Consider the following 26,186-nt stretch of genomic DNA (forward strand, 5'->3'; position numbering starts at 1 on the left):
GATGAAAACAGGATAGTGGAGTCAGCCAGGGGAGAAGGACCCTAGGATTTACATCTTAACTTTGTGCTTCCAGTATTTCAGTTGAAATTGAATCTTTTAAATCAGACAAAATAATTGTATCTAGAAGAGATGGAAGTTTACCCAAACCTTGAATTATCTATGGATACATTTTACAAAAACATCTGTTGTCTGATTATAAAGAAAATGAGTAAGATTTTTACTTGGTTATTAGACGAAGGAATGACATGGGGAGGTTTTTTAAAATGGCTTCTTTTAATTGATAAAAATCCTGTAGTAATAATATTACATTATGTAAATTAACATTTCAGTCTTAACATTATCATGCACTTTTTATTTAATCATTTAATTTCCCCTAGTATGATTTATAAGGCAGATTCCTGAATAATTTAATGGTATCTTACTCAACCTCATTTTAAGTCATAAATGCAGAATAAGACTAATTGTCTTTTTCTCAATTTTTAAGATCCTGACTTTAAGGACCTTGGAGTTTTGAAACCATTACCAGGTTGGTAAAAAAGATATTTAATACTTTTCAGAGGCCTTTGTTTTCTGCTATGATATATACTTTCGGTTTATTACTCAAGCTCCATTTTTGTATGTTTGTTTGGCATTTCGTTATTTAGCGTGTGAGTTTGAGATGGGCGGCCCTGAAGGCATTGTGGAGTCTATACAAATTATGAAGGAAGGCAAAGCTTCTGCTAGCGAGGCCGTTGATTGCAAGTGGTACATCCGAGCACCTCCACGATCCAAGGTCAGTCTTAAGGTGAAATGCAGGTTTGACAGTTGGCTTGCAAAGTGTCTCCAGCGTGCACTGCTTTGAACCAACTGGACATCGTTCATTTCAGAGTGCAATCATAAGCTATCATTTTCTTTTCGTTTTGAATTGCAAATCGTCTTCCTCTGTTTAATGTAACTTTCAAGGTCATAAATAATATGGAGAGGATGTTGAAGAGCTCATTGGATAACCTGGATAAGAGACTCGGGGGTAAATCTACCTCTCTGAAAAATGCATTGAAATGTCATATATAAGCTATGGTTCTGAGCATAACTTATGTCCTTATTGTCAGTATCTGTAGTTTACTTGCTTTTTAACCTAAAATCATATCTATGGAAGAAATTGTCCAGGGCTCCCAAAGTCATGTGTCTCTGGAATATAAAATAAACCTGCAATAGGGCTGAGGGACAGTGGTGACCAGGGCCATGAAAAAGGGACAGCGGGTCCTTAACTGCCTATTAAACTCCTTGATGATCATCATGAGAAAATGTTGGTCCAGCATCACCAAGTCCTCCATTTTTTTCCTAATATGCCCAAAATCTAGATTTTATGTTGATTACCTTGATTTTTTTTTTTTAATTCTTTGGCCATGCTGCGCGACGTGTGAGATCTTAGTTCCCCGACCAGTGATCAAACGCGTGTCCCCTGCAGTGGAAGCAGTGGAAGCATGGAGTCTTAACCACTGGACTGCCAGGGAAGTCCCTGATTACCTTGATTTTTAGATGTTGATGATACATTTTAAAAGTGGGAAACATTAGATGTATTAAAGTAAATATATTGTGGGCCAGATTCAGACTCAGATCACTGTTTTGGAAACACTTGTTTCAAGCTAGATACAAAAGAATTTGGTGGCTGGATATTTAGGATGAGGGAAAAATAAAAACTCATCTCTGAGGGAGGTGGTATTTCAGGAAATATTTTTGTCCTTCTTCACTTGATTTCCCATGAATATGTCTTTGGGGTTTGCATATAATTTGGAAATGTGGAACACTTTCCCCAAACTTCTGGTAATGGAGATTCAGACCATGGTCCAAGTTCCAGCTTTGCCACTGCAGGTCTCTTTGCATCTGAACAAGTCTTTAAAAAGTTAATTGCATTATGAAGAAAGACACAGTGATTCCTCCTTCAAAAAGAAATCCAAGGCTACGGGTGACATAAAACCCAACCCACTACAAAGATGATGTGAGAGCTGATTGCAGTTTATTATGCTCCCTTACACAATCTGTGGGTTCACATGTGCTATTTATTTTCCTTAAACTCTATGAGTGAAAGATTTTTTAGATTTTTTTTCAACAGGGAATATTTGTGTCCCACCTCATGGTCATAACTAGCACCTTTGTCACCTCAGTGTCAAAGAGACAGTTTCTATGGAATTGCAAACACACAACCATTTCCTTCCAGCTGGTAAATAGACTGTCTTCTGTACAATTGCAGAACAACAATACCCAATGTACCTGCCTGTTACAGAATTTGGCATTCTGTGACCCAAAGGGTAAGCCGCCTGCAGAGCTGGACAAAGATGGCTCTATTGTGACAGGCTTTCTCTGTTAAATTAAAGGTTAAGGGATAGGAAGTGGCTTTGAATAACTGTCGAGAAAAGCAAGAACTGGAGATGACAGCCTATGTGGGCTTTCTATTTATATGGAGTTCCTAGCAGCCTCGGAGAACAGACTATCAAAGCACAAGTTAAACCTGAAATGGCTTATGCGAATATTTGAATGATAACTAGTGAAACATATTACACAATGAAAGTGCTAAATAGTTTACTGGGGTTCTATTAGAATTTACATCAAGTGTATATTGCTTCTCAGCCTTTTCATAAACAGAAAATACAATATCTGATATTTCCTTTGTTTGAGAATTGTAATACAGATGATCACCTTTAATTAGAATGTGATTAACCCAGATTTCTTAGAAACTGGAATACCAGAGCCAGAAAGAAAGTTGGAAATCCGTTACTGATGTGCTCCTTTAACAGATAAATACGTTGAGTCAGGATAGTGAAGTTGGTTAACGATGGGATGTTGAAATATGCCTCTGTAAGCAACGCTTTGGTTTTCATACAGATTCTAGAGCAAGGGTAGTAGGAGAGTATTATGGTGTCTAGTTCTGGATCTGGTCCAGAAAAGAACTACTAGAGAAGAATGCTGGATGAGCCAATCGTGGTAACAATGTTAATTTCATGAAGGCTGAGACTTATTTCTCTCTAGATACCCAGTACCAAGAAAAATCTGTCATTCAGTTAAAACTCGTGGAAAAAATAAACTGATGTATATATATCTAGAAAAATGGACATGGTGACAATCTTCAAACATTTGAAGAACTGTTAGGAGACAGAAATAAGAGGATAAGGCTTAATCTGCATGTTTTCAAGTACTGCAATTTATTTGTATGCTTGAATCTAGAGAAATATTCAATATAAAGAAAGTTTTTGTTTTTTATTTTAATAATGGAGATGCCCAAAGATCAAATGAGAGTCCACGGGAGGAATCCAAGTAAAGTTTGGCAGGGATTTTGTATAATAATTAAAAAGTAAAGTAATTTTTTGGCATAGATAATATTAAACTCCTTTTAAGACCAAAACATGATGAATCTATGGTAAGTAACTGCTTAAATATTTGATTAGTTAGTAAAAGGGCTGAAGCCAGTTCTCCATGTCCTGACTCGAAGTCCAGTGTGATGTCACAAAACCACACTCTTTGGGGAAATTGTCAAATTTGTTAAGACAAGAAAATAAATAAGTCAAAAGATTTTAGAAGTGTATACATGAAGGTAATTAATTTAATGATTAAGGTCTTGGGAGAATTAAACTAGCTTTTATTAATTATCCATCATTTAAAACTTCAAATTAATTTTTAAATGTTACTTAATTCAAAATACTTTGATTAAAATTAGGATAAAAAACAGAAAAACTTGACAAATACAATAAATCAATCTTTTATAGTGAAGTTGAGTTTTCAGCCTCATGTGACCTTAGCAAAAAAAACAAAGTCCAGCTCACCAATACTTCTAACCTATCGATAATATATGGGCATTGTTTAAAGCTGCTCAATTTTGTGGTAATTTGTTATGGGATCAAGGAGAAAATTAATGCAACAGGTGGAGGGTGGCAACAATAATTGATGACAATGATAAGTTTAGGGCTTCTAAAGATTGAGTCTGCCCTTATTATCTCCAAAATGAAGATAAAAATTGGGTAAACAGATTGAAAATCTTAACTGATTAGATAACTACCAATGTTATGGTTCAAGTTTGTTTTTAAATGAAATCTCAGTTTTGTAGCATCAGATTTTGGAGCGTTACTCAGATGGACCTGAAATATTTTGATACTTGTCTGTGAATGCCAGAAAATCATTTTAATATGGTTGTATCTGGGTTTGTTGTGTGGGGTGTGTGCTTTTTCAATAGTATGATGTTCTGGTTTTTTCCTCCAAATAAAGTGCTACCCTCCAAATTCATGGGATATGCTACCTAAAATTATAAGGCCTGGCAAGTCCAGCCACAAATAAAAAGCAACCACAGAAGTCTTGGGCTACACACTTTTTAGAATGTAGCTTTATTTATCAAAGTGTAAAGCAATATAGAAACCGTGGTTAGTGTTTCTCAGACGGTGATGTATTTAATTTGTATTTATCATGGAGAAAACTTTTCTGGCAAATCTTAAATAATTGCGCCAAACAATGTTTGTATTTTGCATATCACTGTGACATGAGAGGAGAGAGCCGGTTGAATGGTTGCTATTACACGTTTGTAAGAAGTATATTAACTTAGTAAATCATTAGCTAGATTTACTTGCTTTAAGTATACGAAAGGGATTCTGCTCTCTACATTAGTGTGATTTGGAAGACAGATATTACTAGAAATTGTTTATGTGTTCTGAAGCCTCCCACGTCCTATTCAATAAATCATCTTGTCAGCTCAAACTCTTTGTGATTGATTAGAAAGAAGAATGCATCAAAATGATTCACGGAGAGGAGATTGTAATCTGACTATTTTACTGGAGTTATATATGATTCTGTTTATCACTTTCTCTTTTCTTCAGCAGAGAGACTAACGAGCTTTCTGTGGTTTTCTACCTTAAGTAAAAACATTGTCATATGACATTCTTCCCCTTAGTGATATTATGGCACAAGCTTTAAGCTGATGAGATATCATTTAAATCCTAATGTAGGGAGGGTTTTTATATGATATATACTATAGCTAGTGTGGGAAAACTTGATCACTTTTCTGGCTAATGGCATTTGGCTTTTGCAGTAACAGCTCTGTACCCAGTAAAGCTAATACCCACTGGAATATTTTATTTCTTTTTTAAACTATTAAAAAAATTTTTTTAAATGATTGAATGCTTCAGAAGTGAATATATAAAATCTAGTGACTGTAATTGTTCACTTCCTCTATGAATAGTATTCTGTCTAATAAGAATAGTCTTTAGATACAGAAGTTTCTTAGACTTCAGCCATTGCCCTTCAAGTAAGAATGCAAACCATTCACCTCCCGTGGAAGTTCACACTCTCTAGAACTGTCAAATTAGAAAACATGGGCCAAATATGCAAACTGTCTTTCTAACCACAGCAGTATTCTTCTATAAGATAATCTTATTTTTAAAGAAAATTTAAGACAGCCATTTACTTCAGAGAGACACGTTTATTTTCTGTGAATGTTATTCATATCTCAATCGTCAATATGTTTCTTAGCCCCTTTAGAAAAATAGAAATGGTTTTGCTTTGCTTGCTTATTTGTCGATTTTGTTGGAGTTTGTTTTTATTCAAGACTATAACTTTCTTTCTGGAATATCAGTCTTTGAAAATTTTCAAAAATTTATATGAGGCTGTAAAGTTTCATACTAAAGAGAAAAGTGTCAGGCATATCTGAGTTCAATACCAATCTATTACTAAAGGGCCTGTGTCACTTTGAGAAAGTTACTTAGCTTTTCTAAACCTCGGTGTGTTTTTTCATTTTAAAATAGTTATAATAATAGTGTGTATTACTGTTGAGAGAGTTGAGTGAAATAATGCGTTAGCTCAATGTCTTAAGTTATTACCAGTACACGATGCAAATACTAAGTTAGTATGTTAAGTTGTGTTTCTGAAATAATTGTTCAGACATACTCGGCCACTGAATCACTCAACCTGAAAATGTCACAGGATCAAATATCTTTCTTTCTTGAATTAGTCAAACGATTACTTTATTTTTCTTTCTGTGGGGATGGTGTTTGCTTTTTATAGCTTTGTAAGAACATTGGAGGGAGGGGTTTTCAGTTACCCTACTCAGTGTTTTCTCCTGTTAGTAACTATGTATGTTTACAATTGTAATTGCGTATTCTTTTGAGGTCTAATAAACTATGTTGGAGTCATTGTATAGTTTTTGAGAATATAGATATATATTTGATTTTTGTTGCATTTAACAACTTTTTTACTTTCTAAGAATACCTAGATTTTATAGGTATTTACATTTTTTATATTTTTATAGTGTTTTCAATTTGTTTACTTTTATTCAGGATGGGGCTAATGAAGAGCTCTTTAAAACAAAAGTTTGGAATTTTAATACTATTTAAGGCTCTCACTTTGATTTACTTATTTTCCTTGAGCAAGCTATTTTGTCTCCTGTGCTCCAGCTTCCTGGTTAAGGTCATCTAACTACAGACCCAGTTCGTTTTTACAAATCCTTGTGAAAATTTGAAAAACAAACCAGTTAGTAGAAACTTGGAAGGTTTAACATTTTCAGATATGCCTTCCTAGGGTGGACAATTTGGAATTTTCTGGTTAATTTTCAAGAATGTAACATTTGGTTGGGAAGAGTGGATCCAAGATGGGCTACATGAGTAATATTTGAACTTTTCATAGAATAAAACAAAGCACTGACGGAGGAATGAAGAACAGGCAGGCTTTCTTAGGCTGTATGTTTTATAAGATTGCAGTAACGGCAGTTAATTTAAAGTCAGTATCAAAGTATTTGGGAATTTTGGGATAGCTTCCAACTGAGATGTTACAGATTGCATATACATGAAAACCTGCTCACCATGCAAAGCATAATGAAACTACAGTGCTTTAAATTGTTTCTTAGTTTTGTCCATTTCCCCCTATTTTTCTCTTTTTGTTCTTCCTCCTGAGAGTTATATGAGGATTTCCTGCCTTGGGACTCACATTTTATTTACACTCAATTCCTTATAAGTCTGCAACATATGATGTATATGCTTTTATGTCATAGTTTAGAGTTATAAATACCTTGTTTTGAAAATTCTTGCATGTCATTTTCTACTGCAAATAATAAAATGTCAATTATTCTATGTAATTATCATGATTTATGGCACTCAAAACAAAGTCTGGTGTATAGGTGCCCAATAAATATGAGACAGATGCTGAAAAAATGAAGTTAATAAAGAAAACAGAATTTCCAATCAGTAGGTCATTAAATGCACATCCGTGCAAATTTTATGGAGTGAGCGCTTAACATACGTAACACATGGTGTAACACTAAGAATCAAATAAGTACACCACCACCCCAGCTTTTCAGGAACACACAGTTTAGCAAAAGGTACATATAACCTGTAACTAAAACTTAAAATATGTTCAAAATACTTTAGCACAAAGGGAGAATCATGCCGCTGTGGTTGGGGATTGGGAGGAGGGAACATTCTTTTTTCAATATTATTATTATATAAGTTACAGGTGTATAGCATTATAATTTACCACCTGTGTACTCTACAGAGTGGTGACCACCACAGGTCTAGTTACCATCCATTCCCATACAGTTGACCCCTTTCACCTGTTTTGCCCACCCTCAGCTCACTTCCCCTCTGGTAACAACTAATCTGTTTTTTCTATTGAAGAGTTTGGTTTTGTTTCTTTGTTTTATGGATTCCACATATGTGTGAAATCATAGAATTTGTCTCTCTCCACCTGACTTACTTCATGTAAGCATAACACCTTCAAGGTCCATCCATGTTGTCACAAATGGCAGGATTTTGTTCTTTTTTATGGCTGAGTAGTAGCCCATTATAAATACATATTTATCATTGGTTGAATTAATTGTTTGTGATTTTTAATGCACATTTGTGCAGAGTCAAATAATATCTGTTGCTCTTAAAACAGTATGTCTGAAGCAGTATAATATTGTGGAAGGATTATGGGCTAGAGAGTTTGAAGGAACTTGTGTCTAATTTGCAATTTATACCATCCGAGTCTGCATTTCCTGAACATGGCAATAAAAATGTGCCACTTTATAGAGTTGTTGGGAGTATTTAACAGTAATCTATAAAATAGGTTATACAGTACTTTTTACTCATTAATTGTTAATTTAATTTTTATTTATGTGGACTTAAGATTCCTTGACCCTGTTGTGGTGAGAATGATCATAGATTAGCTGTGCTTTTTAAAATATTCTGAACCTCAAAAATGAAGCAGCATAGTTATGTGAAATAATCTAAACAAAGTAAAATCAGAGACTGTCTTTTGAAACCATTTCTGTTTTTGTTTGATATTAGTACAAATTATTTTTTTCCATGCATTTTTGGAAATAAATTGAAGCCACGGAACTATAACAAAAATGTATCAGGAATATTTAAAACACATTTGTGCTGATTAAAATAAAACAGTGTGTAAGTATGAAAACTAATAACTGATTCCAGATAAGTTAGGAGAAGAAATAAGGATAATTTGTGTAAAAATACTCAGCTATGGGAAATGGTACATTTACCTAAAGAAAGGACAATAACATTTGAAAACAATTTTAAACACAAGTTGATATGAGTCATACATCTTTACTTTCCACAGGGAAAAAATAATAAGATTGATTGCAATCAAGACTGTCTTGTGAGACAGAAAGAGAAAGGAAGTTCTGGTGCTTAGTGAACTACTTTCCTGTATTCATTCTGGGAAATTATCCTATCTTTGTTGTTTTACAGATCTACTTACGATTCTTGGACTATGAGATGCAGAATTCAAATGAATGCAAAAGGAATTTCGTGGCGGTGTATGATGGAAGCAGCTCCGTGGAGGATCTGAAAGCCAAGTTCTGCAGCACCGTGGCCAATGACGTCATGCTCCGTACAGGTCTCGGGGTCATCCGCATGTGGGCGGACGAGGGCAGTCGCAACAGCCGGTTTCAGATGCTCTTCACATCCTTTCAAGAACGTAAGAATCTCTGCACTTCACTGTTTATCCTTCAAATGTGTCAGATGATGCAAATCTCATAAACTGTTAATGGTGTTTTCTTCATGCAGTTTGAGCACAGCAGGCTGAGCCTTAAAAAGTTGTTCACATCGCTGAGATTCCCTTTCCTTCACTTTGGCCCAGGGACAGGAGAGTTACATATTACCTTTTGATTACCTATATCAGCATATAAATCATAGCCTTGCTTAAGACACGTCACACTATTCAATTGGGAAATGATGAATTTTGTTTGTCGTTGGTTTAGCTCTTACCAAGCTATGGAACTGGGACAGCAGCTTCCAATGAAGTTTAAGTCTTAAAAACCTGCATAGAAATATTTGGTAGGTTCTCTTTAGTAAGCTTCTCTTGCCGTCCCATTGATTTCAAATCGGTCTGTGACTACAGAGCTCCTATTAAAGTAGGCAAAGAGGGAGAATTGCTTGGGAAGAGAGTAAATAGAAAAAGTTCCAGAAAATAGTTTAAACGGTTCAATGGATGACACCCAGAGTTATGGGCAAAGCACAGAAATTTTAGAAAATCATGTTCTAACAAATAATAAATTATATTAATAGATATATGTTTGAACTGTTCTTTAGAAGCTTTGAATAATTCATGTTTAATAAATTTATACAAATGAAAAATAAACCTAAGAAATTCAGCTTCAAGGAATCAGTACTTTACCATTTGAAACTATACATTTTTTTTAAAACAGAAGAGACAAAATGATTTTGAAATGTCAAGGATTTCTCAGTGATAGGCACAGCAGTCACTGTTTTTTCAATTCATAAATGTTAAATGTATTAGACGATTACTTTGTATCATAAATAAATAGTTTGGGCTTTAAGTTGCTCTTTAATTACCCAGTTGGAGAATTCTAGGGCCCCAGAAGTACTGAATGTCCCTCAGTCTTTCTAAATCTTGATACCATCACGGAGTATGTTAAATCTCCCACCCAAGATTATTGCAGATTTCAACAGCATGTTGCTATCTATGTCTTCGTTTCAGGAGTTGATCAAAATGTTAGAACGAGTGCATCTTTATTTCAGCAAGGTATCTGGCCAAAAAACCCTCATCATTTTCTTGTTCAGAATTTGAAGAAATTCAGGCTATAAGATAGCACATTTGGTGTTTTCACCGATGATTGCTTTACCGTATCTGGTCGATTGTGCCTTTGGTGAGACGCAGAGTGTACCTTATTCAATATTTTTGTCAGTCTTGGATAATCACAGATTGAGAACTTTCTAATTTAACACATATGGAAGTTCTAGTTAATATGTTAGTTGATATAATCAAGTTTTTAAAACTATCACAGAAATATGCAATTTTTGTCAAAGCTATGCCATAAAATGTAGTAAGGATAAATTAAAATATGTATTCTTACATTTCATATATCAAGTAAAGAAACTCTGACTCCTAGGACTTCCTAAGGTTTTATTGCATTCAAACTCAACATAAGCCAATAATTTTTTAAATAATTGACAAAAAATATCTAATGCAGTATTGGCTTATATTAAGGAAAATGTAATAAGCAGCTCAAAGAAGATACTCCTGTAGGAAGTTGCCCTGGTCAAAATGCAAATTGCATAGCCTGTTCTCTTCTGGGTGTTATTACTAAGGAGAAGAGTCATCAATTAGAAGAGGCTGACCAGGATGCAGAAGCATCTAGAATCATGGGAAAAGGGCAAAGGAGAAGGAATGTTTATCTTACAGATTTCTTTTGTTCAAAATGTGATAACTACCTTACACTTAGGTGGGTGATATGGATTAATGTTTGCGAGGTAAGATTGTTTGTTAAATTAATTATAGGAAACCATTTGAGTGTAATTTAGGAAGAAGAAATGTCTAGATCATAGGAGCTGCAATATTCCAAAATTGAATGGGTTCCCACAGAGGATATTCCACAGAAGGATATATGAGAAGTGGGTTCTCATCGGGCGTGAATGGTGTAGGGGAAGTGTCTAGGTTGGACAGGGGAAAAGGGAGACTAGCTAACGTCTAAGGTCCCTTTCATCTCGAAGATTAAGACCTGTGAGACTTTAAAATTCTGCTTATATAAGAAATGGTGAATTATATCATACTGTGTATATATCATTAGAGATATTTTTGAGCTAAAAGACAGAGTTTTCATTCTGTAATTAAATGATCTCTGGCAGTCATTCAAGTGGGTGAACTTTCAGTGACTAATCCAGAAGAAAGAGGGTATTGTCCCTAAGAAAGCCACTTAATGTTCCTACACGGTGGATGGATGGATTATCACACTCATCTGAGTGAGTATTACGTAGCAGTTTCCGTGATTATCTCATAAATTTACAGGAAGCTTTGATTGAAACAAATTTATCCTCTGTGTCATGTTGCCTATGCAGTTTTGTTACGATATTTTGTTTTTTCTGCCTTGACTAAAACTGTGCAGAATTCTACTATTACATGCCTACGATCAAAGTCAGCATGTGATGGCGTATATGGGTATAGGCTAAGTATTTTTGCTTTGAAATCAAGGTATTCCCGATAAGAGAGGAAAGGTTTCAAAACAACAGGAAATAGACTTCAATCAATTCTTTTATTCAGAAACGGGTGATTCTAATCTTTATTCCACATACACACACATATGGAATAAAGATTAGAGATGTGAATCAATGACCAGCTTTTTCTTACTCAAATAATGAGAAACCACCTTGATATTTTTCTTGGTCCCTATGTTTATTAGATGGTATCCCCAGTGCAGTGTTGAAAAGTGCTTAGGGCATATTCAACACTATTCTAATATCTGTCAAAACGTCTTATATTAGGACCATAGGATATTTTTAGGAGTTAGATAAGAGCTTAGAAGCCATCTATTTCTATCTCAAACATTTTATGAATTCAAACAGAAAAAGAAAAGACCCAGGGAAGTTAACAGACTTTCCCTGAATACCCTCAACACCATGCTTAATGATTTGAAAACAGCACGGAGGCAAGAATGTAAGACCTGACTAATGGACGCAAGTGGGAATATATTTTCAACTCATTTTATTTTTACATTTGTATCTGAATAAATTACAGTAAAGGGAAAAGATGAGTGTATAAGAGAGAGGCGTAGAAATTCTTACTATGAGCCATCCCACTTTGAGGTTTCACAGGCACCTTAGAAGAATTTTAGAAGTCTGGATTAAATGCCAACATTTGCAACAGTGAAAAATATCCTCTAATATAATGGGAGGAATATAAGATCACTGAATTGAGAAGTATTTACCTTCAACTGTGTCATGAGAAATAACATCTTCCCTAGATAGATCCTATAAATATCATACTCCTGCCCCTACTCTCTTGCTAACTCTTCACCTCAGCCTTTTCTCAGCTCTGCCTGAGATTGCTGCCCTGATTAATGGTATCACACTGCTGTTGGCTGCTGCTAAAAAAATGTTTAGAGCAACTTTGAAACCTATCAACTAGAGAACAAACAATCAGTGTTATCACCAAATAGGCACTGTCTTACTTCATTAGATTATAGTCTTTTTAATACTTCAAATGGCATTTTGTACTCAGATTACTCAGAATGCTCAGTCCACTCTTAAATAATTCATACAATGGAGATGAACACATATATGGGCACCCGAAAAAGACCTCAAATTTTTAGGTATTAATTTTGGATAGTATTCTCTAAGAAAGATGACTTATTTAAACTTTAAATATATTCTGAAATGAAGAGGAAAATGTATTAACCACTGTGACTAATTTGCTTTCTTGGGTCAAAAATCAACAATTATGAGGGAGAATCAGGTTAGAAACACAGCTGAGGATAAAGAAGAATGAATCCAACTTGAGATAAAGACGGAATACTTTGAATAATTCTCACATTGATATTGAAAGTATGCTATATTTTATTTTAGTGACTCAATTTAAGATTGCCTGTAAGAATAGAGTTTTACACATTGCATCACTTTTTATAAAGACGTTGGTCTTGTTCTAAAAAAATCATCTAAAATTTTTTAAATTGATTATAGTTAGTGTAATTTCAATGTTGAGCATACTTATGAAAATGCATGATCAATTATGATAGAACTATATTTAAGTATATTTAAGTATTGTATATGTATAATGGAGACATTAGTGAAATGTACCTCTTCACATTGAGTCACAAGCCAGATTTTCTGATCCAGCCTTTTCCTGAACACACCGTGAATTTGCAGTAACTAGAATGAATGAATACAATAGTAATATCTCATTGTGACTTCTGAAGTTCTACCTTCAGCTGCTCTTCGGCTCTTATTTACACCATGATAAAATCTCAATCACTTAATGCTTGATTAATGGGCAGCATATTTCTGTTAAAAACAGACATGCAAGTAAAAAGAGATGAAAAGAAAATTGTTCATTTTAAAGATGTGGGAATAATGTTTACAATAATTTGCTAAACTGAGATTATGTATGTCATTTCATATCAATTTATGGCAAAAGGCCATAGAGTCTAAACTACAGATTTATTTACAGTAAAGAAATATACATACAGTAATATTTAATTTCAAAGAGGAGTTGAATTGAAGGATTCTGTGGAAGGCACAGAATCCTACAATATCATTTTGTAATTAAATTACATTCTATGGCAAAAGTTATTTTGCAGATGTAAATAAGGTCTTAGTCAATTGATTTTGAGTTCATCAAAGGGGAGATTATCTTGGGTGGACCTGACCTCATCAGGTGAGCTCCCCAAAATAAGGTGAAGCATGAGTCTGCTGGCCAGGAAGAAGAAAGCAAACAGGTATGTTGTGAACTGCCTGCCTGTTACAGGGGTGAACTCTAGGAGCTGAGACCATCCCTAGCCATTGACTAGCAAGTAAATGGGGACCCCAGTTGTATAACTGCAAGGAACTGAATTCTACCAACAACCCAAATAAGCTAGGAAGACAACCCTGAGAACCAGATGAAAACCACAGCCCCAACCGATGCCTTGATTTCACCTTGTAAGATTCTAGCAAAGGATCCAGTACTTGGGCTTCTGAAATTTTGTGATAAAAATTGGGTGTTGTTTTAAGATATTAAAATTGGGGTGATTGTTACACAGCAATAGAACACTATTGCAGATTTTGGTACTGTATGTGAGATGCTGCTATAACAAATACCTAATAGGTGGAGGCAGATTTGGGATCAAGCAGTGATCATAGGTTGGTTGAATTTTGAGAATAATGATAGAAAAAGCCTAAATTGCCTCAGACAGGTGGTTAGAATATACCTGGACTTGGAGGGCTGCCAGTGGGGCTCAGATAGAAGTGAGGAGTATTTATTAGAAACTGGAGGAAGGGCGATCCTTGTTTTGTAGTGGCAGAAAGTGTAGCAAAATTGTGTCCTGCAGGGATGTCAGAAGGCAGACTTGTAAGTGACAAACATTGGCTCTATAACTAAGTAGATTACTGAGAAAAGTGGTGGAGGTATAGGCTGGTTTCTCTTGCTGCTTATAGTAACATGAGGAAGGGGAGAAATAAATCTAAAGAATTATTAAACTAAAAGGAATTAGGACTGGATGGTTTTTAAAGCCCCAGCTTCTCCAGGTGGCAAAGATGTTAAAAGTTAGAAATGACACTGAAAATATGGCAGAGAAAAAAGGCTGAATATGACTGTATAACCTTTGCTCAACCATCAGAAACATCAAAAGATCTCAGTGTTTAGTAACTAAAAGGCCCTTCAAAGAAGAGGTTAAATTTGGACCTTATAGATCCTCTAAGTCAAGCTAGAGGGTCTCCAGGAGGGGAAGGGCAATGACCCTCAGCCATTACAGTGGTAATCAAGGGGAGTGAAAGGATTCTCTCAAATAGAGTTATGGGTGTGGCATTTGTCTAAGAGAACAAAGCCCAGTGAATTTCAAGCAAGACCCACAAGGCTCTTGGGAAAATTATTTCAGCAGAAACACTGTCGGCTTGGACCAAAAGGAATGGAGAGAACCAAATGAAAACAGTTATCAGAACCCTAGCTTGAAGCAATCTGATACTACCACTCAGCTGCATATACATGTTACTTTTCATGAGAAAAGAAAGTTGACTCAGGGAGCAGAACTGAGAGCCTGGAGAGCAAAGTCCACAGCTACAGAGGCATAGTCCTAGAACTGGAAATATAATCAAGAAAAATCCAGCGTTTACCCTGCTGGATTTCAACAGTGTTGTGGACCAGTGACTCCTGTTTACTCTTCATCCTCCTTTGAACTAGAATCTCTGTAACTATTTTCTGATGCCTGTCTAACCATTGTGTTGGGAGTTTGGGGAAGGTGGCTTGTCTCTTTGGTTTCATGGGTCCACATGGAGAGGAACTGTACCTCAGGAACTGAAGTCCAGACTCCTTCAAGGACTGCACCCAGGAGCCTTGTCTGCACAATATTTAGATGACTTAGATGGTGAGATTTCAGACTTTGAGCTGGTGAGATTTAGATGAGATTTTGGACTTTGAGTTGATGCTGTAATAAAATGATACTCTTGGGAGTCTTGGGAAAGTATGAAAGTATGGGTTCATTTCTGGGCTCTCGGTTCTGTTCCATTGATCTATGTGTCTATTTTTGTGCCATACTGTTTCTATTACTGTAGCTTGTAGTATAGTCTGAAGTCAGGGAATGTGATACACCCAGGTATATTCTTCTTTTCAAGAGTGCTTCGACTATTTGGGGTCTTTTGTGGTTCCATACAAATTTTAGAATCATTTGTTCTAGCTCTGTGAAAAATGCCACGGGTATTTTGACAGGAATTGCATTGAACCTGTATATTGCTTTGGGTAGGATGGACATTTTAACAATACTAATTCTTTCAATCCTTGAGCACGGTGTAGCTTTCCATTTGTGTCATCTTCAGTTTCCTTCACCAATGTCTTCTAGTTTTCCAAGTACAGGTCTTTCACCTCCTTGGTTAAATTCATTCCTAGGTACTTTATTCATTTTGATGTAATTATAAATGGGATTGTTTTCTTAATTTCTCTTTCGGATAGTTTGTTATTGATATATGGAAGTGTACCAGATATCCTAGTTGGTCTGACAATACTCAACAAATAGTGATAATAATCTTTATGCCCTTTTAAAAGAAATTCTAAAGGTCAGGGATGGAAGAAGTCAGAGACATTATAAGCTGCAGCCAGTACTCCTGCTGGCCTTAAAGGAACACACTGCCATGTTACAGATAGGGCCATGTGACAAGAGAATGATGGTGGCCTTTAGGGGCTAAAAATGTCCCCCAGTTGGCAGCCAGCAAGAAAGCAGGAACCTCAGTTCTACAGCCACAAGAGACTGAATTCTTCCAACAGCCTGAATGAGCTTGAAAGAGGCCTCCATGCTCCAGATGAGAACCCAGTACAGCTACCTCCTTGATTTAGCCTTATGAGATCCTAAAGAGAGACCTCACCCATCCCAGACTTCTGATCTGCATAGCTGGAGATATTAAGTGGGTATTGTTTTAAGCCCAAAAGTTTGTAATAATTTGTTACTCAGCAATAGAAAGCTGAAGGATATTTGTTGTAATGATGGGTAATTTTTAATAGAATGGATAACCCAAATGCAATCTACATACATTACTTAACATATTGATTAAATATATTAATAAATATATTGTTATTTAGTAGTGTATTACTGTTCCTAAATTTGGTAGTTCAAGAGATGTGACAAGATAGAATTGTAGGCAGTGTAAGAAAAATAATCACTCCAACGTCAGCTTGACCCTAAAAGTTGAGCAACTACTACTGTTTTACCTAGTCATTGATAAGTTTTTGTTTTTATACTTCTTTGTGTTCCTCCATTCATTCTGTCGTTCCTTCAGTAAACAAGGAAGTGCCCAGGCACTGGTGGCATGAAGATGAATAAGAGGGTTGCTCCTCTTGAGGTGCAGCCGCACTCATTCAAATTGAATTCAAGTGTGTAACTCACTTCAGAAAACGTTTCCCTTGTATCTGGTACTCTGTCCCTCCCGCCACACGCTTTCTCATTTACTTCAGTAAATTACCCACTAAAACACTGTATTCTAAGAAGCCAAATTCTCTTCTTGTATAGTTTTTTTTCTCCAGCGTTTGTTTATACTAGTAGGATCCTTACTCTTCTGTCACCATAATTGTTTATTATTTCACTATTCAGTTTTATTATCTTATCCTTTCTTGTCTGGAACACGGTTTGGCCTGCCATCTGCCTCTTGTATAGCCAATTTGCATTCTGTCCTAGATAGTGCAAATTCCCCATTTTGTAATGCACCAGTAAAATTACCATATCACCTCAATAAACTAAATTTAATGGCTCCTAAAGGGAAAAAATATATATATATATAGATTGTAATTTGATTATTACTGTAAAAGTGCACAGAGGTCAGTAACACTCTGAGAAAATACACCAAAAAAAGGTGGATAATAATCAACTCACAGCAATAATATTTAATTTTCCCTCTAGAACAATCTAGGCAAAACACATTTACAAGTTTGGGGTAAATGCTAAGATCAAAAGGCATTATATTCTGTATGTATTTCAGCAAGGAAAGAAAATTGTCAGTGCTAGAGGGAACAATGTGACCAATTACAACATAGATTTAAATGTAAATTGACATTTTTATGGGTATAGATCTCCATGCCTCATCATTATGAATTGGTGTATTTTTAAAAGTTAAGACCACTTTATTAATACAGGAATTATTTACTTATATATGTCTTATAGCAGTGTAAATACCAGATGGCATAGATTTAAATATCAACAATACACAAAATATGATGGGGAAATTGCTGACTATGTGTCAGGTTTGGGCATATCTCAATAAAGTAGACATAAAACACACTATGGGTAAGGGAACATATCACTATATACAAATATACAAAATTCAAGATGTATTATTATTTAAATTTTTACATTTAATTTAAATTAAATTTAAATAAAAGGGAAAAGCTGAGCTGAAGGACAATTAGCAACATAAAGGATAGGCAGTGGGCAAATATTATTATCCTGTAAAGAGTACAGATTGTATGGTGTGTAGTCTATAAAACCACTGAATCACTATGTTGTACACCTATACTACTATAATATTGTAAGTCAACTATACTTCAATAAAAATAAATAATAAATAAGCAACAATAAACAAAAAAAGAATACAGATTATATAAGACAATAAGAAAATGTTATATAACAATAGAAAATGGGGCAAACAAAGTAAACAGTTAATTCATAGAGAAGCATAAATGGCCTACTGGTATAGGAAACAAACACCTATTCATATTAGTAAACAAAAAGACATAAATTTCAATAAGAATGAGACATCATTTTCATCTATCAAATTGTTTTAAAAAATTAGCAGTGATGGAATACCCAGTTTGGGAGATGGTGTGGTGAAATGAAAATTTATGTATGCTGGCAGGAAAGTAAAAGTTTTCTTAATTTAGCACTATATATCAAAATTCTAAAACAGGTAAAAAGCAAAAATAGGGTCTTACCTGTTGATCTAAAAAATGAATCTAAGAATAGATACTAGTGGTGAGAATGTTTAGAATCATTTAAAAAATGAAAATTGCCTAAATGGCTTGGTTAAATGGTTCTTGAAACACGTCTGTATTCTTGTAACTGTTACGATGATGTGTTAGTGGATACTGACAATGAACTATATTAAAAAATAAAATTCTAAAAGCAAGTGGCAAGCAAAACACATGTACATTACAAATATATTCTTGTAAACATGTGTGATAAATATTTAATATCCAGTATCTATTATATATGTAATACATATGTGTAGAAGGCAGTGCAATTAACTGATTATTTTTAGGATGAGGCTTATTGATTATCAGTACTTTATGATTTTTCTACAACAAAAAGTTGTTGTTTTAGTAAACATTTTTAAAGTAATAAATATAATTTGATACGACTTTCTGAAGGGATTTATTAAATCTAGGAAAACAAGATATATATACATTTTTTCTTTTTTAAATTTAAATATATTTGATTTACAATATTGCATTAGTTTCAGGTGTACAGCAAAGTGATTCAGTTATATATATACATATTTTTTATCAGATTATTTTCCACCATAGGTTATTACAAGATATCAAGTTATAGATTATTTTCCTTATTGGGAAAATTAAGATTCATTTATGATTTCAGAAAATAATAATTGGTCATTGGAGGTTTTGTTGGAGGGGTGATAATTATGCAACAGCTGAGGATACCACATTTCTGTCTCATAACATACTCTTTTAGACTTAATAGTCACTACAGCCTACGATAGAATTTCTCCACCATTTACCTTAAAGACACACTTAACTGAGGGCTGATTTACTGCATGGCAAATGGTGATGGCTAAGCCCACATTTCTGCAGGGTCCTTAGAACAGTAGAAGTAGAGTAGCATCAGCCCTTCCTCTGGCAGGTGATATGAATAAATCTTTGTTTGCGCTGATATTTTAAACTATGTAAATAATTAGAAAATGTTGCTGTTAACACATTTCCCAGCTAATTGTGACTCACAAATTGTCAGGGTGTCCTGGTTCCAAACTGTTCCTCTTCCACCTCAGAGATCTCTTTCTTCCCTTTTCCCACTTCTGACCTTTCCTTCCCCATTTTGATATTGTGCAGCCATAGCTACATCTGTGGAACCTAGGGGGGCAGTCTCTGATTACCCTGAGAAATCAGCTACGAGTTTTCCTATTGCTGCTGTTAACAGATTACAACTAATTTAGTGCCTAAAAACACACAAACGTATTATTTGAAATAGGTTACCCTGGGCGGAAACCATGGTGTCAACAAGGCCACCTTCTAGGGGAGCTCTAGGGAAGAATACATTCCCTCACCTGTCCCAGTCTCTGGATTCCTTCTATTCCTTCTTCAAAGCCAGCAAGGTATCATCTTATCTCTTTTTGCTACGTTGTTAAATCATGTTCTGTCCCTTGGAGCTTCTAAATTCCTCTCCTGAGGACGCCTTTGATTACACTGGCCCCTCCTGGGTAATCCAGGCTAATCTCCCCATTTTGAAATCCTTAACTTTATCACATCTGCAAAATCCCTTTGCCATAAAAAGTGACATTCACAAGTTCTAGGAATTAGGGTGTGGACAAACTTGGGAGCCATTATTCAACTGAACACAATAGGTTCAATTTTTTTATTATTATTATTAAACTGACAAACTCTTGTCTGAAATTATGAGAACATAACTTAGTTGACTTGAAGACCAATGGTTCATAATGCCAAATGGTAATCGTATATCTAAACACATGTTCCCTTCATTCCCTACCACTGAATAAATATTCTTCTATATAAAGAAATCATTTAAAAATTAAATATCTTTCCACTATAGAAAAATACAAAAAAGGAATGTATCATGAAGATATCCATAGGTACTTTTTGGCAAGTATACATGTGTTTGGAGATTTTAAGATTAGTGTTAATATTTTAGAAAGAAAATCACAAATCTGTCATTTGAAAAAATAATTTTTGTTGTTTAAAAAATATGAAATAGGATGAGAAAATGTGTAAAAGCATGAATTTGGTGCTGGTCAACTACTTTTTCCATTTTCCTACCTGTAACACCTTGACATTAAATGTGAATTCTCCAGAAAATGAGGAATCATTACAGGACAGCTGTAAGTTTTAAATATATGTGTCTAGAACAGAGCAAATAGTCAATAGATGGTTCTACTATTCTGTCTGTTAATGGGATAACAGTATACTGAAACTTTTTAGAGTCAGTAGTTTCTTACTTTCAAATACAATGAGGCTTTTGAGCAAAGGACAATGGTATAAAATTGTGTAATCTCCAGAGACTCACCCTTCTCCCTTTCTTTTTAAATGTTTAGTTGAGTCCTATTGTACCATTAACAAAAAAAAAAAAAACTGTCAGACATATCTTAATATTTGAAGTTAATTCTCGATGGACATTTATTACTGGATATTAAATTATTTGGTCATTTAACTCAAATCACTGAAGAAAAGTTATACATATAGATATATAGTTTAGTGATGTAATTAAAATTTAAAATCAATTTCCTCAACTAATTTTTAGACTAAAAAAATTAAATAATTTTGGCTACCGTATTTATATGTTGAATTACTTAGAAAATTTTGTAGAATTTTCATTGAACTTTTTAGATCAACATTGTCTTTAGTTAAGTGTCTGCCAGGGATCCTGGGACAAGAATAAAGGCAGCTAATTCCTCGTAATTTTTGGTAGGATCCTTGGGGATAACATATATTGATCTCTTTGATTCTGGCTTCACAGCTACATAGTTTACGTCTATCAATGAAAATAAACAATGTATGTTTGCTATGGAGAAAGGAAATTATTATTCCAAATCGTTAGTCTTTGAACTAAGAGAATCACAAGCCTGAGGCTATGGCGCTCCTTTGATGCTTGGCTTTAATCCTTATTTACTGGAAGTCCTCCTTTGGGAGTTGGCATGTTCCATAATGAAACCAAATATACATTAATACCTTTAACAAAACGATGAGTCTCCCCTAACAACTGTTGCATATATGTGTGCGTCAGCTATGGAAACAAACCCTGGACCCCATGTCCAAGTCCTAATAATAGAGTGCAGACCCCAAAGAAATATAATATCCTAGTTACTGTAACTAGAGTCACGTCTAATTGCACACAGTGAATAAATCACGGGGTAGCTGACCCAATGCAGACATAATCATAGTATAAAAATGTATAATAATTTCTTGGCATCAAATGGAAAGGATAGATCGTGACGTGGTCCTTGCCCTCTGTGAGTAATGAAATGGTCTCTATGGAATATAATTTTCTCCTGAAGGTGCTTCTCTTTTCATAATAGCATGTCTTTTGGAACAGTAGGAATATTTTAGCAGAGAGATTGGGGGGATCTAATAAATGGGAGTGGGATTAGATTGTGAATAGAATTTCTTGTATTAGAAAAAAGATTAAGCTATAGCTTAATAATAACACTGGATATTTTGACTGATAACTAAGTCACATTGGAACATAGGGTTTTAGAAGCAGATATTGATTTTTCAAAAAAAAATATATGAAGATGATGAAAGAGGTGACGAGAAGATGCACAAACCTATTTCTGGCCTCAAATCTGGTCAGCATTTTTCAAGTAAAATGACATTTCCTCTAATTGCGTAGCCCAAGGGCCATTTCATGTTTAAAGTATGGTGGCAGGGAGATTATTCCATTCATTCTGGGAAAAACAAAACAAAACATTTGTTTTGAGAAGCAATTCTAATGGCCAAATATATTTAAATTTTTTTTACATTTTTTTTCTGTAATTAGAATCTCACCATTAAAAATGGTATTTAGCAGCAAACTCTACACTTTTTTAATCCAGTTTTTGAAGTCTTTGAAAGCCGACGCAGATGCTTACTCATAATTGGGATCTCTGATGTTTTAGATATTTTCTTCCATCAAGTTCATGAAGAAAAGTTTAGCTATTCCTTAGAAATTAAAAGCATTGTTAGAATTTAATGAGAATATGGCATATCCATTTTACTGCTTAAAGAAGTTTTGTTCCAGTGTCTCGTTGACAAGTATTTATTAAGGACCTACAATACGGCACCTGATGTTCTGAGCGCTGTGATCAATTAGTGAACAAAACAACGCGTTTGCCTCTCATTAAAGGAAGCTAATGATGTACAAGTGAGTTAATTTAAAAAGATGAACTCAAATCCTAATAAGTGTTGTGGAAAAACACAACACGGGGTAATGTGCTGGAGAAGGATGTGGGCATGAGTGCCCTGGGGTGCGTTGGGCTATCCTTATGCTCAGAAGTAAGTTGGGCAAAGATTTGGGGTAAGCAAAGGGGTACTAAGGAGTTTGAGATTTGATTTCACTTTATTGGGAAGGTTTTGGAGTGTTTTAAAAGGGAATGAAACTCCATCTGATTTACACTTAAATATCCAAGGCTTCTCTGGCCACTGTGTCCGTGGATCCGTGTAAGAGACTATTCGGTGAAAGACAACTCAGAAGTACCAGTGGAGACGTTACCAAGAGCCTGGAGTTGAGAGAGAGCTGACAGACCTACAGGACAGTTTGATGTGGGTGCCAGGGCAGAGGGGACTCAAGGATGACCCTGAGCCTTTAGCCTGGAGCGAGGCGATGCCCCTTATTGATGTCAGGAGGGTGTGTGAGGGGAGAATTGAGGCAGGGAAGAGGAGTAGGATCATCGCCGTTAACTGAACCCATCCAGCCATATTCCGTTTGAGAGGGTAATTAGAGTGCCAAGTGGGGATACTACTTAGGGATTTGGATGCACCGAACAAATCTGGGTCTCAGATAGGCGTCAGAGCCGGAAGTGTGAGCCCATGAGAATGAAGCCAAATCCAGCCTCTGTACTCTGACACCAAATTACATCTCAGAGACAGAGTTCTGGGTGAAGTAGAAAAGAATCACTTTCTTGCTTTGCCAGGCAAAGAGGACCACAGTGGGCTAATGCCCTCAAAATGTGTCTGGAGCTGGAGGGGGTCGTGAGAACTTTTATAGTCATGGTTCAAAGAGGGCGTGATCAGCTCGTGCACTTTCTTCCGATTGGTCGGTGGTGAGGTAAAGGGGAATCAGCCTCATCAACATTCTGGTTCCATCCAGTCGGGGGTCTACATGCTTGTGGGCAGCATACCGTTAATTTCTCCCACCTGCTGGCGGTTTCAGTATCTGTAAAACAGCTCAGAAATATTAAGTATATCCCTTGAGGGGGGACGCACACCCTGCCCCTAGGCTGCTCTATTGTTTATTTTGACTGGTCCTCCCTTCCCTAATTAACATCTATTTAAACCTGCTCCTTGGAACTCAGGGAAGGTCATGGAGGCTGAATGAAACCTATTTCCTGTAATCCGGAAACGGGGGACACAGAAAGGCTTTCGTGCCCAGGAGCCCCAGAGGGTCCTGCTCGGTACCACCAGGAGCCTGACTGCAGGGGTCCGCCAAAAGGCCTCAGAGGGCGGGGAAGATCACCTTTGCACCCGGAAGATCAAAATGATTATTGAATAAAAGTAACTGAGTTTTTCAGTGTGCCAGATTTTGCTATTTAGTAACAATTAATTACCTAAATATATAATGTAGGTACCTATCACATTTACATAATTATAATAATTTTAAGCTTTGTTCCCATCTCTCAGGCAAAGAAAGTGATAGACTGTAGAGCCTCCTGACTGTCAGAAAATTTTAATAAATCAATATCTTCAAGGGTGATACAAGCTGAATTCAGGAAATGAAGCAAGGACATGTAAACAACGTGCTCCAAGCTCTTTCCTTGTTCTGATGCTTCCCCATGCATTTTTGTGACCATTTCCACTCCAAGTTATGATTGGGAAAATAAGAATAAAAAAAAGCAGAAGTAGAAAGCTCAAAGACATGGGTGTGTGTGTGTGTGTGTGTGTGTGTGTGTGTGTGTGTGTGTGTGATCTATTCTCACACAGGCCAGCACATAGAGGCGTGAGCTTCTGACAAACCTCAAATTAAAGAGGTTAAAAGATAAGAATTTGAGAGAAGCAAGAAGCAAGGAGAATACCTGTGGAATGAAACAAGATATGGGTTGGGGGCTGGGAGACGGGGTCGGCAGGAGCATCTGATCTGAAGCCCCAAGCAGTTTTTAAATGGTATAATGATTTTTAAAGAAAAATAGGATCGAACATCACTTCTATTTCCAGATTTTCTTGATGAAATACGATGTAATTTGACTTTGAACAGATCTATCAAATGATAGTTTCATTAACAAGAAAGCAGAGGTATTTGAAATATCAAGGTTTCAGAGAGAAATCTGACAGTTTTTATTTCCATTTTGTTTTAATTTTCCCTGAGTGGTATTTCTGGACTTGAAAAGAAAGGTAATGGGTGAGGAACGAAATGACTCTAATAGAATGAGCATTAGTGCTGGTAGCATTAAATAGCAATTATGAATTACGTGGCTTTTAATTACAGAATTGGATCAGTATTTATAAGCATGTGACATGATACTGAAAAATGATGATACATCCATGATTAGACCTTTAACATCATAAAATATATGTGTGGTGATTCTTTATGATATTTTAAAATAAAATTTCCTTTATTTTGAGTGTGTGGCTGCCCTTTTTCCTCTTGTCCTCCTTAACCTAATTAAAATACGCCCAAAATTCGTTTGTTTGTCTCCTGATAACGTTTTTACTCCTTAAGAATCAGCAATATGTAGGTATAAAGGTTGTTTGTCTCAGATGCCGTCATGATTTAAGCATCTTGAAGGACTGAAACGCTATTTCACTGAAGAATGGTAAATGCTCCCCACCTAGTGGGACGAATGGGAACATATGAGGATTTAAAGCTAGAAAAAATTTCCAAAAGAAAACAATGAATTCAGTGAAATATTGAGTTCATTAAGTATCTTTAAGAATAATAAAGGATAAATATTATGTGAAAGCTATTCTTTTACTGGTTAAAATTTGAAAGATAAAATAGACTTGTTTGGATTAATATCTGGCTTTTTTTTCATGAAAAGTTATCAGATTTTTCCCAATCATAAGAAGTAACTACATGTGTATATGTTTGTGTATATACACACATATGTATATGCATATATGAAAAAATTTCCCAACAAAAATTAAATATAACTTGTAAATATCCTAGAAATAGTCATTGCTAACATTTCAGCTTAGTATTTCCAGTAAAATTTTTCATATGTTTGTTTGCATGTGAGGCTTTATAATTTGAAACAATTTGTATCCTTATTTTTCACCCAACTTCATACCTCAATAATTTCCATACTATTCTATGACCCCTTAAGAATTAAGAATCCTACCACTATAATGATTTTTGAACACTGGGGCAACACTTGCCGAGCTTTTGTTTTTGATTTTGTTCTTGTGTTGTCTATTAAGTGGTATACAAATAAAATTGGAGACATTTGGATTAAACAAGGTTAAACATACGCTTTTTGGCATATGACTTCTCTGAACAAGGTGCTGAGAATCGCTAGAAGGGTGACACACAGGACCACACTGTATTTCGCAGTCTTCCTACTCTGCAGTACACATCTTCCTTGCCAGAGCAAAATGTTGAGTTAAATTTTGTGTTTCCAAAGAATTTGTTTTGAAATATTTAGATAACTGTTCACTTAAGGTATTTTAAATTGGAATTTTAAAATTGGCCTTAAAGGACCTTTAGATAATTTCAAAATCTGCATCTGTGTATTGTGTTTCTCTGTACTGAAAATTCTGTTAATACAATTGTAGGACAAATGTCACTTTTATCCAAGCCTCAATTTCATAGGATCACTAAAAACTTCAGAACACTCCTGGATTTATATTAGAACCAAAAGACCAAGATCTATTCTCTTTTACGCACTGCTTGC

General features: G+C 35.3%; 1 protein-coding gene across 3 annotated transcripts in view; it reads left to right on the forward strand.

Annotated features, from left to right (window-relative positions):
- NETO1 (neuropilin and tolloid like 1) overlaps positions 1 to 26,186 on the forward strand; it is an 89,903-nt gene that overhangs the window by 51,267 nt on the left and 12,450 nt on the right. For all 3 annotated transcript variants that reach the window (XM_082417638.1, XM_082417636.1, XM_082417637.1), the window contains 3 exons: positions 485 to 526; positions 645 to 772; positions 8,700 to 8,928. In XM_082417638.1, the coding sequence (XP_082273764.1) occupies positions 485 to 526; positions 645 to 772; positions 8,700 to 8,928 (399 nt within the window). The remainder of the gene's footprint in view (positions 1 to 484; positions 527 to 644; positions 773 to 8,699; positions 8,929 to 26,186) is intronic.

Source organism: Balaenoptera physalus, assembly GCF_965194825.1.
Source record: "Balaenoptera physalus genome assembly, chromosome: 12".
Classification (NCBI taxonomy): domain Eukaryota; kingdom Metazoa; phylum Chordata; class Mammalia; order Artiodactyla; family Balaenopteridae; genus Balaenoptera; species Balaenoptera physalus.